This window comes from Botryllus schlosseri, chromosome 4, assembly GCF_051294905.1.
Source record: "Botryllus schlosseri isolate E-star chromosome 4, Bs_hap1, whole genome shotgun sequence".
Taxonomy (NCBI): Eukaryota; Metazoa; Chordata; class Ascidiacea; order Stolidobranchia; family Styelidae; genus Botryllus; species Botryllus schlosseri.
Genome location: NC_137239.1, coordinates 29,917,074 through 29,936,012, shown reverse-complemented (window position 1 = coordinate 29,936,012; position 18,939 = coordinate 29,917,074). Strand labels below are relative to the sequence as shown.

General features: G+C 38.7%; 1 protein-coding gene across 5 annotated transcripts; it reads right to left on the bottom strand.

The window, feature by feature from the left end:
* Window positions 1-826: 826 nt before the first annotated feature.
* On the bottom strand, window positions 827-18,915 carry LOC145437794 (uncharacterized). Of its 5 annotated transcripts, none has more exons than XM_080315093.1 (17): window positions 18,779-18,915; window positions 15,543-16,585; window positions 14,344-14,523; window positions 13,341-13,415; window positions 11,839-11,954; window positions 11,420-11,503; window positions 9,472-9,731; window positions 8,988-9,124; window positions 8,083-8,287; window positions 7,452-7,663; window positions 6,920-7,023; window positions 5,660-5,893; window positions 5,408-5,576; window positions 4,902-5,022; window positions 2,269-2,414; window positions 1,799-1,945; window positions 827-1,214 (listed from the first exon to the last, which is right to left on the bottom strand). In XM_080315093.1, the coding sequence occupies exons 2-16, from the start codon at window positions 16,474-16,476 to the stop codon at window positions 1,827-1,829; spliced, it is 3,096 nt and encodes a 1,031-aa protein (XP_080171219.1). In that variant the 5' UTR covers window positions 16,477-16,585; window positions 18,779-18,915; the 3' UTR covers window positions 827-1,214; window positions 1,799-1,826. The 5 variants fall into 5 exon arrangements, with proteins under 5 accessions (XP_080171219.1, XP_080171217.1, XP_080171218.1 ...); XM_080315091.1 differs by lacking the exon at window positions 18,779-18,915 and adding an exon at window positions 18,338-18,711 and having other exon boundaries at window positions 15,543-18,257; XM_080315092.1 differs by lacking the exon at window positions 18,779-18,915 and having other exon boundaries at window positions 827-1,223; window positions 1,808-1,945; window positions 15,543-18,711.
* Between the last annotated feature and the right edge of the window lie 24 nt (window positions 18,916-18,939).

Here is an 18,939-nt window from a genome sequence, read left to right as displayed (position 1 = left end):
AGCAACAAGAATGAGAAATCGTTTTGGAATAGGTTATAAGTGATGATGATCTACTTTGCGCACTGATTCATTACTCGACCGTTGAATAGACACAGACAGCCCACATTAGGGTAGTGAGAATTTCGGGTGTCTTGAGATCAGAAAATTGAGATGACTCGACCTAACTTTAGAGGAGATAGCGTAATGGTGAGCGTCGATGCCATCAACGCAGGAAGCCCGCCGTCGGTAGTTGTTCTGGGCTCCTCGTGTCCCGTGTCGCAGATCTTACGGCAACAAATAAAGCCCAGAAAAATACACGACGAAGAAAGATTAACATCGAAGAAGACTGTGACATCGGGCACTTGTGGCTGAGGTGGATGCCTAATTAAAAAACCGCAACTACCTGGTCGTTCCGGCATCTCCTTATCTGTTCATTACATCCCACTGTGTCGTGTATATCACATTGTACATTGAGTGTGTGTCTTGGGCAGATGAAAATATAATCTGACGATTATTATAACTCATGTGAAAATTTGTGACTCGATGATAGTAAGTTTGTTAGCAACACTTTCTTACGATCATTTTGCAGGCCTTCCGTTCATGCCGTGATTTTGTAGCGCCAGGCTATGGAGTTGATCATATCCTATCAAGTTTTGCTCAAGCAAGACGTGATTTGACAATTCAGGCATACTTCCTCAAATTATGCGAACGAGTTCTTCCTAATCCACGCCGTCGAGACGAACATGACCAGGACTAGTCACTCGATATTACTGGATCGCGATCTGATACATCGACTTCGCCACCTCATTTTTGCCGCTTGCCTTTTATGCTATCTTCTTATCATTCATTGTGCATTTTATAATGGTTTAATAACGATAAGTAACAGTTTTGAGGCCCGAAAACCAAAATCACAGTGCATAGATTAACAAAGAGCATATAATTACGGAAGTTACCACATCTTTGGAGGGACAGACTCGAGCAGTCAAAACAAGTAGCGATATATAAATAAAACGATATGCGATGAATATTTACATAATTATATACGATTCAGTTGAACATGATTCCATGTATAGAATGCACCAGCACCATACGGGCTGCATGAAACGAACGGGATGTAGTAAGAGGCAAAATACTATGCTGAATAAAAATAGCACTGCATTGTATAATAAGTTGCATTGATACAGGAAAGTAGAATCTGTGAAGTTTATCTCAGAAAGCACGCAAGTACATAAAACTATAGATAACTAACCTACGGATAGATAGCCAACAGCCGTCGTCACGCTTGCTTGCTCGGAGGAAAATACTGCTCAGCAATCTGAACTCAACGTAATTGCCAATCCCATAGCTGACGACCCGAGCGCTCAAATTTAACACAGTTGATCTTATTAGAAAGCTACTGTCGCACTGATTCCGAAAATATACATTAAACTTTCATCAAGGCAAAAGAACCATCCCGAAATAGCGTTCAAAGTCTGAAAATCGGCATTGTTCCAGACAATTGCATGGACGTACCACAATGACCATAACAATAACCCTTGCGTGTCCTCGATTGTTCAGAACAATGCCAATTTTCAGACTTTGAGGTGTATTTCGAGGCGGTTCCATTGCCCCGATCGGATTTGAATGTATATTTTCGGAATCAGTGCGACAGTAGCGTTCAAATAAGATCAACTTTATTCAATTTGAGCGCTCGGGTCGTCAGCTATGGGATTGGCAATTACGTTGAGTTCAGATTGCTGAGCAGTATTTTCCTCCGAGCAAGCAAGCGTGACGACGGCTGTTGGCTATCTATCCGTAGGTTAGTTATCTATAATAAAACGCTGTCCACAAGCAGACAGAAGAAAGTTTTATTTTTTCTTTCCGATTCCGAGCATGAATTTCTTCATTTTTGATTTCAAAACTTTGAATTGCAGTTGGGAAGCGTCGGCATTTCGCAAATGGTTAGCGATTCGTAATTCAAAAAGACCTGAGACACAAAAAAGTGTATTTTCGTTAACAGTTTACACACTGTGAACGATTTGTCACACATCTGGTGGCAAGGTTTTCCTGAAAATGGGACATGTTTTAAAATCCTTCTCTGAGGAATTCTAACGATAAAATGCTCTTTTTATTCAATTTGAAAATGACATGTACAAGAAAAAGTTAGAGAATATATCTGCCTTATGGATCTACCTAGGTAAGGGCAAAAAATCGATTAAATGCATTAAACTGTGTAAACTTGAAAAAAACTGTGTAGCTATCATTGTAATTCCAGTCTAATTTGTAAAAAGTGTCTCTTGAATTTCAAACCTTCATAATCTGGGCTGGAGAGTTCTCTCGAGTGTATGAAACCGTCAAACATCTGCGTCCCCATAAACAGATCCAAAAATCGACGCAAACTGCGTGACGTCACATCGTCGTAAAAAGATGTCCGATCGAAAGTACGATGAATTTTCCTGCAGAGAAGGAAGTTTTAGTCAATTTTGATTCACAATCAGAGGTGGGCAAATTAGTCACATAGAAGTAAAAGTAACGCCATGAATTTCTACTCAAGTACACACAAGAGTAGCAATTTCAAACTGCTTCATTCAAAGCTGAAAATTACTCAAGTAGATTTAGTCAAGACATCACATACTTTCCTATACATTTTACCAACATATTCATGACGTAAATCAGTGGTTCCCAACCTTTTCGGATGTCGGAGCTGCATTTCAAACCTCAGAGTGCGTATGGAGGCGCATGACAACACTCGAGCAGGCTACTTATAACGAGAATTTAAAAATAGCTTTGAATCTCACCATCCAGCTAATTCAAAAACATGCAAAATAGCAAATAGACTTCTATAGATTCTATATCAGTTATTTTAGCATTGACACACACAGATTGGTGAGTGCTATACATTGAAATAAAATGAAAATGCACATCATTACATTTAACATGCCGTTACGTGACAACCCATCATACATTCCAGCACTTACTGCACAAGTTTGCGGGCTATTATACGCTGAGTAATATTGGACTTACTGCAATTTATACTTGTCAATGAGCCGTTATTTTGATGTTAGAAAAATTGTGTCGAAATTTACTCTTCACAGAGACTGTATATAAAGGTCTATGACAGACCTGGGCAAAGTGCGGCCAGCGAAGCTATTCTGTGCGGCCTGTAAAAGGTTGCTGGGAATTCAAAACATAAAATTTGCTTTTTGATTGACTAAAACCATAGGCCGTATCAAATGAACAGGAAATTATTTTACTTTGAAGCCTCTTCATTATCATACCACGATTACGCTGCCTTCGTAACTGGCACGCGTAATCCAGATTCAAAATAAAGGCAATGTGGCAAAGTATGAGTAGCAATTGAAGTCACAAGAAATCACACTTGCCATATAGTTTAGTTCGAACCTTCCTTGTTGACATTGTCACATTACGCATTATACGGTATGTGTCTCGATCTGTGGCGTGATATGTCTCCAAATCCCTAATTCGTAAAACAAGTCTATCAGTGCTCGCGATTACTATATGACTCATCATCAAAGGATTAACGGGCATGCCAAAAAAAGAAAGCCGAAAACTGAAATTAAAAGAAGGTTTAGGTGTAGAATTCAGAGCAGTGAATACTCGCATACTGAGGTCAGGGGTAAATCCATCCTTTCAGTTTTTGCCGATCATGTCACCGAGACCAAGGATTTCAATTAAAGTCGTCTCATGACAAAAGCACCAAAACACTTGGTCAAGGGAGGGCGAAGTTCAGAAAAACTGCAAGCTTGGCTCAACATAAAGCTATTTAACCTGCACAGTAGCACGCTGCTCAGAAGGCAGCGACCAAGAAAACAAGCTTTGTACTATTGCATATACATTTCAGTGCAGTGGTTCTCGAACTGGGAGACGAGAAAGGAAGTTTATTGAAAAAATTTTCGCTCTGGGTATTGTCCGACTTTGATATCTCACAATTCTCTCATCAACAGCCATAGTCATAGGCCATAGGCCATCAAACTATCCGTTGGGATTGCTAGCATTCTGGCTGCACTTTTTAATATTTGGTGATATCATGATAAGTGGGAGCGAAATTGTTCACTATTATAAAGGGAGGCGTGCCTAGAAAGATTGAGAACCACTGTTTTAGAGTCTTGATAGAAGAACGTGGATAAGGGTTTAAAGAGAGCTAAAATGTATCAGGTTTAACATTGTTTCGAATCATGACAGCTAATAGAATTTTTTTAAATAACCGTCACTTTCTCATTACCTAATATCAACACATTTACTGAGCAGCATTCATCAACAATGTAATTTGGAAATAAAATTACAATACGCTGGAGAATATAGCTAATTTTTTTCACTCGGCCCGCCAACGTACTTATTTTTCTCATTTGGCCCGCGGAGGAAAATAATTGCCCACCCCTGGTCTATGACCAGCAGAAATCGAAATATATCGTTGTCCGACGGGTATTCATCTATGTGTTTGACGCCAGTCTGCAAGAATTCTCTTTCCCGGTTTTCAGAAGCGGCCATGGACGGCTTTAGACATAACTAATGTCCCTCATTTTAGCAGTCATATACAGAAATTGACTATAGCTATTCATAGAAACAAACAACAACAACAACCACTGTCGTCTATTCTATTTTTGTGGCTTATTTAGAGGTTAATCAGAGCCACAAGAAGGCTACCTTGGAATCACTGATACCTTGGTTGGGAATCACTGACGTAAATATGTATTAAAACCCGGATATATTATTAAAATGTATATTCAAGTTCTATACCCCAAAAAGCCTCTCCCACACTTTTAAAAATCAAAGGTGCAAAAAGCATGCAGTTTTGCAGCAAAAGTGAGAAGTAATATCGGAAGTATCAATAAAACATAACCACTGGAGGGCGTAATCAGAAAGAAAACCTGGTAAATACTTAGTTATTGACCAAATAAGTCGACAACACTACCGATTCTTACCCAAATCTGGTGTTGCTTTTTGCGTTTGGGTCGACTTGGAAATGCTGTTGATAATGTCCGATCATTTCCACGAAGAGATGCATGAACGATTCAGATATTACCGTGTTGCGTTCCGCTGATTCTGCACAGAGCAACAAAATTCAGGAATAGACACGGGGGATAGGGGGAAGACTTGGACAACTAGAAAATGCTCAGCTTTTATAAATTAGATTAGAATTAGAATGATAGGTTAACAATTTTTTCAAAATTTGACTAAAATTACTGAATTCGCGAAAACTTAGACATTGAAACAAGTTGAGTTCATATCAGATGAAAGCAAATGTCACTACACTGAGCTTTGCTCGATCCTAATGAGACAGTTATCCTGTGCCATTTTCGGGAATACAGAAATTAGATTAGAATTGGAGCAACGAAATATTTTACAAATTAGAATTATCTAGTTGTGTTCTAGGTCAATTTTTGAACAAGAACTGACAAAAAATTTGCAAACAAAGAACATATCAAACCATAATCGATTGCAAAATCGTAGTTTGGTTGAGCTGCGTCGCTTCTCCCGCTAGAAGCAAACCGTTTCAGAGCATCCATGAGCGGCTCTTGGAGTTTCTTGGGCAAGATCTCGAGTTCGTCTCCCATGTTCGAAACCACTTCTCGCGTCGACAGATTGATGATGAGAGCCTGAAAATGAGAGAAGTTGGTTATCGAATTAGAATCAGAATGAGTATTACAATCTGAATTAGAATCCAAAATCCTAGTCAAACCTCTTCAAGAGGTAAAGTCTTCAGCTTGTGTAGAGAAGGTTCCAGTATCCCGATCAAAAGCGGGGTCGGCGAACAGCACAGGTCGATCATGGGAGGCGGCAGCAGAGGAACGAAAACGTGCTGCCACACAAACGGGTACAAGACGGTCCGTAAAGCGTGGATGCAAGCCGTCAGGGTGCTCAAGGATTTTCCGCTGATGATAACGCGACGCTCCAGCAGGAGAGAAGCGAAAACCTGAGAGAAAGGTCGAGGTTCACACTCGGTCCAATTTCGGGCCTAATATGCTCTCTTATCCAGCCGTATTAGTGTTAGTGTTGATGCCGATTATCGTGGGTTCAGAGCAGACTTGGATTATATAATTCTACTTGTCGAATTAGACTGATTAGACAGAAATGCCGGAAATCGAATTCTAATCTAATTTGCGAAATGTTTATGTTCTATAATATTAATTTAAATCTCATTGTTTCATATTGCGAAACGAGCCAAGCTTGCTGTACCGATGTTTGCTTTGCTCATGCTCATAAGAATGAACTGTGTTCTAGTTGTAAGCTGCTCGAGGTCGCTTCTGAAAACCGGGAGGAGAATTCCTGCAGACGAGCATATTACGTGAAACGCATAGACTAATGCCAGAGTTATAGAGGTGACAGACCTTTATATATTGATTTTTGACAGCACATGACTACACAAAATAACTGCTCATATGCGAGTACAAATTGCAATATGTCCAATATTACTAGGCATATATTCCCCTTGCATACTTGTGCATAATTATGCACAAAGAGCTAACACATAAACGACATATATATATCACGATGTATGGACGGTATGTATTTGCAGTTTGTTTCATTGAATAGAACTCGCCAATCTGCTTCTATCAATGCTGAAATGAACGTTACAGAATCTATAGAAATGCACAGTGCATCTCGAGATGACAATCTCCGAGTCATTCAGCAGCAATGCGTTTGTGTGTGTACTACAAGTCGAACATGTAATAGTTACTTGATTTCATTGTACTCCATATGAAATATGAAGTTTAAAATACGGACATCAAAAAGTATGGGAGCCACTGGGTCAGGGTGTCGAAGGAGAATTCATTACCTGTGCCCCAACCCTAACCTAAACACCATAACTTTTGCCATGTACCTGAGCAATATAATCGGTGATTGTCATGTTGTTGTGGATAATAAAGTTCACTAGACCAATTTTATGGAAAAGACTGATTTTGCTGTGGATTACAAAGTACAAGAGACAAAAATTTACCATTATGGTGTTCTGAACGCCCATTTCGTTGAGCAGGCAAGGTAGGTCGACGTGCTCGAGTCTCGTGTCGAACGGACGACGCAGCACAAACTTGCTCGCGCCCTCTGAAAACATGGAAATTTTGACGTTTTGTCGAATAATTTGAAAATTTTTAGCACATTTTAGGATCATTGCAGCAGATTTTAACAGAATTTTAGCATATATTTAGCAAATTGAACAAAACTTTAGCAATTTCAACAGAATTTTAGAAATATTTAGCAAATTTTAGTAGCTATCAACAAAATTTTAGAAAATTTTAGTATACATTATCACAATTTTAGCAAATTTCAACAGAATTCCAGCATATAGTATGATAATTCCAGCTAACTTCAACAGAATTTTAGAAATATTTCGCAAATTTTAGTAGCTATTAACAAAATTTTAGAAAATTTTCGTATACATTAGCACAAATTTAGCAAATTTCAACAGAATTTTAGAAATATAATATCATATTTTAAATCTTAACAAATTTGCAGCAAATATTTCCCCTCACCAAAATCGTCGACATCGACAATCACGGAACGCCCGGGAGCCGGAAAGCGTTCCAAAAAGAGCGTCTCCAGGAAAACGGAAACCTGCTTCAAACCAACGCGATGTCGTTGCTCCAATTCGTCGAGCACAGACTCGTAAAGACCGAAACTGCCCAGGGGGCTGATCAGACAATAGACCAACGGGTATCGCGGACCCGACCCAGGCGGCAGGATTCTGAGAAAGAAATATCAAGTCAGAATGAGTATATAACACCGAACATTTTTATTCAGTGGGCATTTCAAGACATATCAAAATCACCTGAACCAGAAGTATAAAAAGAATGGTTTGAAAAGCAGATTTGGGCAAGAGGCGTCACTATGAATTGTATTTCATGTGTTAGTTTTTTGGTTTGGTGAAATGGGCAAAATTTGTTTTGTAGGTTTTCAGGTAACCTAACAATTTCAAAACAGGAGCGATTTTAGCAAGTAATTTCACTAATAAATACGAATCAGACGTGTCCCGAAATTACTTTCTACTTAACAAAAGCCCAAGTGTGAAAAGTAAGTGGTTTTGCCTAAATGGAAAGTAGAAATGGAAGCAGTATACAATCACAACCACTCAAGTGTCTGAAGCAGACAAAACTATGAATCTACCTTCTGCAATATCCGAATTTCCTGGTCCCGTCTTCGCGAGTGAGCATAAACGAAAAACTGTCGCTCTGCATTTCTTCGCGACGATGAACCGTGTCGATATCCGGATAGCAAAAATGGGCCAGAGTTTTTTCGTCGCCCAGATTCTTGCCCGGGGGAGGCGCGGGATAGCGGTACGTGACCTTTGAACTCCGTTGGCCGTTTTCGTCTGCGTATATTCACACTGGTGGGTTTGGGTTTGGAAAGCTACATTTAACGATAAGATTTTCGCCTGATTTGGATCATATATGCGTTTGTGATCATTTTGAAGTTGGGTTTGGACTTGTACAAGCTACTGGAAATTTAAAATGTGCAACCAGCTAGAACTAGAACTACAGCTAATCACTTTCCAAAACTCACAACTAGAACTACTACTCACTTTACAAAGTCTGCGACTAGAAGTAGAACTACCCACTTTTCCAAACTCACAACTAGAGCTAGACCTACTCAAAAACTGTTGGATACTTGACTGTCAACTAAAATTGGTGGTTTGTTGGACTTTGGCATGAAATTTCTGATGCTTTTCAGTTTTGACGCGACTTTTGGAACTTGTAAATGAACAAATTCAACTTCAACAGAAAATCAAGTTCATTTCATATGAAATCATAGTTTCTTCTGATAAGCACGAGAATAGCAAATGTCTGTACAGCAGGCTTGGCCTGTTTTGCATGATAAAGATCTCCTGTAGCTTTTTCAGGAAAACCAGAAATTTGACTAGAATTAAAATGGGAGCATGGGAAAATTTCATAAATTATATTAGAAATAGATTACCGGCATTTCGATCTAATCGGTCTAATGAGACAACTGCCGTAGAATTATGTAATTGTGCAGATGTGTCTGCGGTGGATATTCACAGAAGCAAAAATTACCTTCCACAATTTTGCATATGAGAACGTGTTCGAATATGGTTGATTTTTCAGACTTGTACAGGTCGCGTTCCAAAGACTTGTATTTCAGGGTTTTCCGATATTTCGTCTGGTAGGTTCTCACGCGGTTTAACGTTTGCCTGTAAAATACGCATTTTTAACTCCAATGCACACATAGAACTAAATAGAACTACTGTATTTTGAAAATGCGCAACTGGCACTACAAGTAGAGCTGTTCGATTATCAAATTCCGCAACTAGAACTAGAACTACTCAGTTTTCAAAAGCTGTAACAGGAGATCGAACTAGAGCCACTCATTTTTCATATCCCCCAACTAGTACTAAAACTGCCCACTTTTTTACCCGCTAACAAATTTTCCATGCATCGTTTTTTTTGAGACTCTCTAATAATTTCACAGGATTGGAAAAAAAAGTTACTTTTGGACAACCTTATTTGCAATGTTCATTTTTCCATTGACGCGACCGACCTGTGTTTATTAAAATCAGTCTCCGTGTCTGAATCTTCATCCCCACTCTCTTTCTCCTCTTCGCTTCTCTTGGAGTGACGATATCTGCGACCGAATTGCGAAAAAACTTCTCGGATTTTGTCTGTGACCGATTCCGTTGACTTTTCCGGCCTGGACAGATCCTCGCAGGACCGCGACGTCGCGTCGGACACGTCAGAGTTGATTTTACGCAGCTTCATGTGTTGTAATTGGGGAGAAATTTTCACGGGCCCCGGGTTTTTCTGCGCACAAAATTCGCAATTCATTTTTAGAACTGATCGATTGAATAGTATAGTCGTATTGAAATGGACCCGAATATTTTCGGCTGACACTCGTCGGGAATAATCGTCAGCAACTGGTAGAGAATTCGAAAGAACACTGTATATCAACAATCAAAGCGCGGAAACGTGTTATGCCAATCGACCATTGGAAACCATGGAACATTTTCTACTTAAGCAGGCCTGATTTGACTAGGACTTCAATTTACAAATTATTCAAGATTTATCAACTACATTACATACAACATATATCGCACATCTACATCAGGGGCAGCCAACCCATGGCCTGCGAGTCCCATGTGGCTCGTGAGGTGATTTTTGAAATTGTTATAGTATTGAATATTGATCATAAAATGAATGTTCCAGGTGTTTTATTGCGAACTTGCAAGGCCAACCCAAAATATGATTAGCCTGAGACCACCAAATTTGGGATGTTGAACATTAAATTATATGTTCCAACGCATTGGTGTAGCTTGGGACTAGTCACACTTTACCCACAATATATGCAAGTAAGAACATTGACGGAATTCGCTGATTAACTTCGAAAAATTTTCACGCTTGACAGAGACTATACTCACTGAGTTTTTGTGACGTGTATGTTATCGATTTTGATGCGTGGTAGTGCAAGTCTTGTTTTCACAGTTTTCTAAGCCAGCTGGCACCTAACGGACCACTGAGAAAGCTCATCAACAAATGGCCCACGCAGGGGTTCATCAATTACATGTGGCCCATTGGCCGTGAAGATTGGCCACCCCTGATCTACATCATAAGAATTTCCAGAAGTACCACTTTCTATCGTTCGAATTTCTTTACTGCGACAAAATCACACGCTCGAAAGCAGAATCACAAAGCAGCTTATGACTAAATTAGCCTGGTAACAACTATTTTGTATTTCCGTGACAATGTTTACTTAAGTGACAGAAGTGCATTAGAACTCAAATGTATTGCCGAGTGACCGAAAATTGAAATTTATTGACTCATTTCCTGTTTTCTTAGAGAAGTAGGCTATCATAAATAGGCCTTGACAAAATTGACAACTTCAGTGATTTGAGTCGGGATAGAGTATTATACTGGATATGATGTCACAACAGTATGAATGATGCAGAAAGTTCAGAAATGTGACTTTTGTTCGACTGCCATTTCTACATCACATGAAAGATAACTGGGTGTTTTTCGACCATACCTATTCCATTGCACTTTGTGACAATGTTGTGGGCTGATCACGACTTCACACATATGTCACTTCCAGTAACGTTCGTAGAATTGTAATACCTGTTTCGCATGCTGTGATACCACCAAATGAGGTTCACAGCCTCCTCGGTGGAAAATAGCATCAAACCTATCACTTTTGTTGATGAATTTACTCTTAGTAACGAGGAGCATATGATTCCAGTGCTGGAAAAACTCATCTTCCACAGCTCGACTCGAATTGTTGTGACAACCCTAATTAGGACTTGAATGTCTTGCCAAGTGAGCAAAAATTGCAGTGACTCATTTCCTGCAAGCCAACATAATAGCCGTTTGATCGCTGACACCGAGATTACATTCACTACAACAATCTTTCAATTAAGAAGTGCTACGCGCTACCACCAAATTCAAAAGTGCACATCTACAGTGATTGGGTGCTACGTGAAACCGGCACACAGATTCACCTTTGACCTCCGAACGGAAGGCCACTTTTGGAACAGCTTGAGAGCTGGTTTTGAACGATCGTCCAGATAATCCAAGTCGCCGGTCTACACCAGAAGTTGTAAACGAGGGTCACGAAATTGATTCATTACAAACGGTCTCAAATGCAGACTTGGACAACTACATAATTCTGGCTGTCTCATTAGACTACCTAGTATCTACGCATAACGATTGAAAAGCGTAATGTCTATTATCGGCAATGTCTATTGTTGGTAATGTCCATTCTTGGTAGTGACATTCTTGGTAATTGTTTTCGCGGTATTGACAACTAGTCTACTACTATTACGTACTACAACTTGGAAAAAGCTGAAATATTCTAGTTGTCCTATTCTGCTCGCGCTAAAAACTTTGTGATTTAATGGAATTTTCAAAACCAACCAACCTCGGTAGTGATCAAGTCCTGCTTGAAGGTGAGGTGCGAGTATCTGTCCCCTTCGGCAGAGTTCTGCGCACTTTCAGACAAATCTATGCGATCGTAATCCAATCTGGTTTGCGCGTCTAAAGGAAAGTATTGCTGTTGCATATGAAAATGAACTGCGGTTTGATATAAAGTGATTTTTATTGTATTTCTTTCGAATTCGTAATTGAATAGATCCAATTTTTTGCAACTTCAGTCGTTTCTAATTCTGATCTAATCTGGAAAAACTCGCTATCATTCTAATTATAATCTAATTTCAAAAACAAATTGTAGCTCTAATTCTAATTGCAATCAAATGCGGAAATAACTGAGCAGCTCTAATTGTAATCGAACTTGGAAAAACGGTTTATAGCTATCATTTTAACTCCAATCTAATTTGAAAAAGATGTGTAACTCTAATTCTAATCGAACTTGGAAAAAACTGTTTATAGCCATCATTTCAAGTCTAGTCCAATTTGGAAGAAATATGTATAGCTATCATTCTAATTCTAATCTGATTTGGAAATAACTGTGCAGCTCTAATTCTAATCGAACTTGGAGAAACTGTAGGCCTATATAGCTATTATTCTAATTCTAACCTAATTTGGAAAAAAAACTGTACGGCTATCATACTAATTCTAATCTCCCGTAATTTGGAATTTAGGCTGAAAATTTTCCAGTTTTCCAACTATGTTACCTTCATTGTTATGTCAACATAGGAAGGAGCATGCACTTTAAAAACTCATAAAATATACTATGCACGGAACTACACTCATCCAATAGCCTCATTCAGCACCTAAACATACACTGCAACGTAAGCCAGCTGTGTCTAGATCACAATGAAACTGAGCGCGCTACGCAGCACAACAAACTATGCATCATTTCACATAGAGTGTGATCCTTAGTCATCATGTAATAGCTTTCTCCTTAGTATATACGTAGGATAATAAAATCCAGATGCGCACATTATTTAATGACCCACCCGTGCATATCACCGGTATTGTTACTCTAGTAATGCCGTAAATTTCTACTCAATTACGAGACATGTCAAAACAACTTCAGATACAAGTGTACTATGTCTACTTTCGAAATTATAACAACGCAAAATAACTGATGACTCCACTAATGAATCACTTTTCGATGATAAATATTATGTTACCGCACCACAATACAGAGGCCATTTCGCCAAGTTAATGTCATGATTTCACTCACAAAATTGAAATAAACCAATACCAAAACCAGACTTGGACAACTAGATACCAATGATTCTGTTTGTCTACTTGAAGCGAAATGCCCTCTAATCTAATTTGTTAAATATTTATGTAATTCTAAATTAATTTATGAAATTTTTCTACGCTATAATATTAATTCTAATCCAATTTCAGGTTTTCGTTTAAAAATACAGCCACTTATGATTAAGTACACGCAATCGGTCAAAACCAGCTTCGGTAGTAGGAGCCCTACATTTTCGACCAAAAATCGCTCACCTTTGGGATTGCCGACCTCCTCGTAATTATGTTGCCGGGACCACGCATTATTATGCCTCTCACTCTCCATGTTTCCTTGTGAATGAAAATCAAATTGTTTTCATCAAAAAATGATTTGAAGTTAACGTCCAATGGATAAATACACAACTTCATTCGTCACACTGGTATACCTAATCATGTTTACTGCTACGAAGGGCAAAATCAGCAATATTAGTAACCCTATAGCTGGAGAACTGAGTAGTAATTTCAACAAAACTGGTCTTGATCAAAAGCTACTGTCCCACAGATTCCGAAAATATTAATTATATCCTAGTCTGTACAATGGAATTTTGTTTTAAAAGTACCAAATCTGTGTTGTTCCGACTCGACCACAAAATTCACTAAAACTGGTATGTATCGAGAGCTATTGTTGCGCTGATTACAAAAATTTGAATTTAAATCTGGTCAGGTCAATGGAACTACCCCGAAATAGCTTTATAAGTCTGAAATCTGCATTTTCTGACCAGACCTTGACATTTAATAAGACTGGTGTTGATCAAAAGTTACTGTTGCGCTGGTTGCGTTGATTACAAAAATTGAAATCTGTTCAGGACCTGTTCAGGACAATGGAACTACTCAGGTATCGCATTAAAAGTCAGAAATCTGTAATTTTCCAACCCGATCACAAAATGTAATAGAATTAGTCCTGACCGAAAGCTACTGTCGCACTGATTCCGTAAATATAAATTAAAATCAAATCAGGACAATGGAACCACCCCGGAATCGCATTAAAAAGTCTGAAATCTGCATTGTTCAGAATAATCGAAGTGTCGTATTAGGTGATTGTTATGGTCCTTGTGTTGCGCGCCTGTTTTCTTTGAGGGCTGTTTCGGGGTGGTTGCAGTGCCCCGACAAGATTTTGATTTATATTTTCGGCACCAGTGAGACAATACCTTTTGATAAAGACCACTGTCATTCAATTTTGTCCATCTGTACTCAAGTTAATAATCAAAAACACGCCAACCTGCAGTGCTGAGGAACGCAACTTCCTCATATTCATCTTTTAATGACGAAAGATTGGTCCGGGTGCTCTTCACCCTACCGGGACTCGAGTCGGCCCTTGAAAATGTGAAAGTCCGAACGGGTTTTGGTAGCGGATTCACCATTCTTTTGTCCTTCCAATCGGTTGGTGACTCTTCCTTGCCTAATAAAATGCAGGGTTTCATTCTATGACTTACATATTTGAATGACACATTCATACTGAAATAAACACAAATATTTTTGGCTGAAACTCTTCAGGGACAAAACCATCATCATTGGTAGTCAAGTAAAAATAATTAATGTTGTGGAATTCTAATCGAGTAGACATAGAAGTAGCAACTTCCAAGTAAGTAAAACAGTGGAAATTTTTCGCCTAGTTTTGCCTAGGAAACTGAAAACTGTTGAGTGCAAGTAGAAGCTAGTCTAAAACACAACCCCTTGAGGAAGTACTGCAAGCGGGCAAAATCTACTTTATGCGGAAGTAGAAGCACTTCATTTCTGTACAGTTCGGATCGTTACAAGCTAGTAGGGAATTGGAAAGAAGATTGTTGATATTCTCTACCATTGCAACAAACAATATGTCCAAATAGTGCCAGATTTATTTACTAACGTTATCTCCTGTCCAGAGTCTGTCGAAAATCTACGAGTGGAATAAATTCTGCAATCTGACAATTCCATGTCAAATCAACCACACGCTGATCCACTAGGTCTCGTATTTTTCAAGTAATTTTAGGGTGAATCTGGTATATACCAATGAGTGTAACAAACTAAATTTCATCAAAATCACTTCTCAAACCCGACCGTTTGTAAAATTATCGCATTTATAAAAAATGACCACCAAGAATCATTACATTTTCGCTTGCATGATAGAATAGATCAGTTTATGTAACATAACAAAGAGAACAACGTTTAATCATGAAATAGCTGGAAACTACTTATACGATCCATTTAAAATAAATTAGTATTTAGGCCTACCGGAATTTTCACAATGTTTTGCGCCAAATTTGAGCAAATTCTGAAAGTTTTGACCAAACCTATGTTTTTGTTTTGATATGGCATAGAATTTCGCAAGACCTGCATATTTCTGGTTGCAAGTTTTGCAATTCTAAACGCCATTTCAATTCTCTACTACGATAGTCATAATCACTTATTCAGGTTGTTTCAATATCATAAGTCCTGTACCTCCAATTGATTCTCCAGTAGATTTTTGCTTTGAAGCTTGCACTGTACCGCCACCGGTAGTCTGCCCACCTTGTATGTTGTTAGTACGTTGATATGGCTTTGGAGCTTGAGATACGGGTGGCGATGATACTTTGTTGACGGCATTGGAGTTGGATGTGCTTGAAACATGTTGACTAAAATTCTTCACCCGATTCGCTACGAGAGAAGCTTGATTTGGAGACTCCGACTCTGCCGATTTTAACCGTAACTTTGGGCTCGAAGCGGACGCGAAATTTCTCGACGAAAGATTTTCCAGCGCCACAGAATTCGGTCTCGGTTTTTCGTTTCTCTCCAATTTATGCTCCCAGTAACTTAACGTGTTACGCATTTTCGGATTTGGTGTGTCAGCGTCTTTCCGAAAAACAATGTCTTGTTTTCTTTCCGGCATTTTAGCAGGTCGATTGTCTAGTTTACTTCCTGTTGACTTTTTCATAGTGTTTGCCTTCATTTCGGTTTGCCCTGTGTCGAATTTCTTTAATTTGCTCTTCAAGTTTGAGACTGCAGCGGTATGTTTATCTGTTTGCAATCCTGCTCCGTTGCTATTCCAAGTACTTTCACTATCTTGATTGTGGGAAGAAGATAAAGGTCTCTGTGTGTGTCTGTAAGGCTTGGGCACACGATTGCTAATAGATAAATCTCCAGAATTACGTTTTCTGATCCTTTGGGGTACCGCTTTGCTATCTGCATTGGCAAAAAGTCTAGTGCTTGAATCGGACCCTTTTTGCAGCACCGTAATAACTGGTTTTGTAGTCTGCGAGTCACTTTTTACTGCTTCATCAAGACCGGCGTTACTAAACAACTCTATCATAGACGTGACTTTTGAAGTGCGAGCATTTCTCTCGTTGTTATTGGTGTGTTGTCTCATGCGCACGCCCGATACTTGGTTCCACGCCATGACGATTTGTTTCCTGTTGGCTATTTCAATTCATACCATCGTTTAGCATGACGCCATTCGGTTATTGGTTGATATATTGACTAACGCTATCGATAGAGCAAATTGCAGCCTAGAATGAAGGAAATAAATGTGATGACAGTCTTGTGACGTTTTGAATTGATGAAATAAACTGATACTGAAGAGCTTCTTAGAGGTGCAGAACTTCAATACATGCAATTGAATAGCATATTCATATTGAAATGAACCTCACTGGCACTTGTCAGGGGTAATTGTCAGCAACTAGTAGAGGATTGGAAAGAACATCGTATATTAACAAACTGATACTGATAATGAAGAATGTTACCACAGAACGTTAAATGAACAAGTTTTTGAAACTGGTAGTTAAGCGTAGCATATTGCGATAAATCCAGTAAGCTAGTAACATTTTGATATTGAATGAGACATTGAATGAAGTTCAGTTACGGTAATATATCAAATTTAAGTTGATTCTAATAAGAATATGAATGGCAGATGTTTGTACACAGAGCTTGGTACGGTTCTCACAATATACAGTTCTCCTGAAGCCTTTTCAGGAAAACCTGAAATTAGATCAGAATTAAAATGAGACTATAGAAACACTTCACAAATTAGATTAGTCTAACAAGTTTATTTCAATATGAATAGATTATTCAATTGCATAGGCCTATGGAAGCTTCATCTCCAAGAGTCTCTTTAACCTAATAAAATTCTTATGTAAATCATCTTCCTGGTAAACTGCAGTTTATTTTGTTATTTTATGGAGCAATTGCCTTGAGTCAGAGAAGTGCTGACCATGACGTATTAGTTAGAATGTGATCGAAACTGTCACAGACTTACATGCAACTTAGCCAAAGAGAAATCTGCATTTGTTGCAAAACATTAAACTCTCACATGCAACAACTTCCTTCACACCAGATAAAGCTTGTTGATACCGTACACAAAGTTCTTTTGAATTCTCTACTAGTCGCTGACAATTGCTCCTGATGACTGTCAGCCGAAAATATTCCGGTTTATGTCAATATCAATATATTAAACAATTGCATACAGAAGTTCTGTGTCTTCAAGTATCTCTTCAGATAAATCTTTGTTACATTAGCACTCTGAACGTATAACAAGCACTACAACTGTCCTTACAGCATCGCAACTGTCAGGAAATTGCAGTCTAAACAAGAAAGTTATATGCGAGGAAATGACATGGAATTACTCAACGGAGTCTAGAACAGTCAAGAAAGCGTTTGACACTTTCACAACATGATGATAATGAAAGTCAAACGACATTCGTCACTAAAATAACAGCAGTTTGCAATAATGCCTCACGCAGACTTGGACAGTTGGATTAATTTCAGTTTTACTCAATTAGATTAGAATCACAGCAACAAAGTTATCAGATTAGATTAGATACAGAATTGCTGAATTCGTGACAACTTGGGACATTGAATTAAGTTCCGTTTATATCTGAAATGAGAGCTGTCTGTACAATTTGCATAGTTCGTTTCGCACGGTACAGTTTGCCTGTAGCATTACCATACGTCCTCTTTTTCGACTTTCTTGAAAGCGTCCTCGGAAGACGCCCTTTTGTCCTCTTTTGTGAGAATTGCGGTCAAATTTACGTCCACAATCGAATGAGATGCCGTAAAACAGCACTGGAGTAACGCTGAGACGATGTATTTCGAGAGCTAAGCCGGGGATGACCTTTTTTTAGTCAACCACCACATATTGTGAAGGAAAACAGTGTATTTCGGGCGCCGAGCGAGAAAGTTGACCTTTTTCGTTATTTTTTAGTCAACCACCACATATTGTGAAGGAAAACAGTGTATTTCGGGCGCCGAGCGAGAAAGTTGACCTTTTTTGTTATTTTTTAGTCAACCGACCACGAAGTGTGAAAAATTTACCATCATATCAGGATAATCCTCCGGTTTTGCAAGTTAGAAAATTCTGAAAAAGTGTCCTCCTGTCAGATTTCCAAAATATGTTAACCCTAATTTGAACGGAATCCAGAAATTTGATTACAAAAAATGGGAGCATAGAACCATTTCACAAATTCAATTAAAATTAGAATACCGGCAATTCGCTCGGTCAAATTACTGCCGGTTCTAGTTCTAATTGTGTATTTTGAGAAGTGAGTAGCCTAGTTCTAGTTTTGGATTTTAAAAAGTGAGTAGTTTTGGTTCTAATGAATCAGACGCTGATCCCAAAACGTGTGTTGCCGTATATCCCTTTTCTCGACAAGAAAATACCGAGTATTGAACAGAAAGTGAAATAGTAAAACAAATATCTCACTCACCTAGAAGACTTTCAGTTCATATTGAACCGTGACCAACAGTTCATTCACGGGTGAACAACAAAAGAGAAATGCAGGATTTCCTGAATTGATCGGCCCATTTAATGCAATTCAAAATCCAAAACAGGCATGCAACAGATTTTCAGTAATACCTAAGCAGTGGT

Coding starts and splice junctions, on each gene's coding strand:
- LOC145437794 (XM_080315093.1), bottom strand. CDS start 16,476: ATGGCGTGGAACCAAGTATCGGGCGTGCGCATGAGACAACACACCAAT. Junction 14,524..15,542: donor TACTGGAGAATCAATTGGAG/GTACAGGACTTA, acceptor GCATTTTATTAG/GCAAGGAAGAGTCACCAACC. Junction 8,288..8,987: donor CATATGCAAAATTGTGGAAG/GTAATTTTTGCT, acceptor GAATATACGCAG/ACGAAAACGGCCAACGGAGT.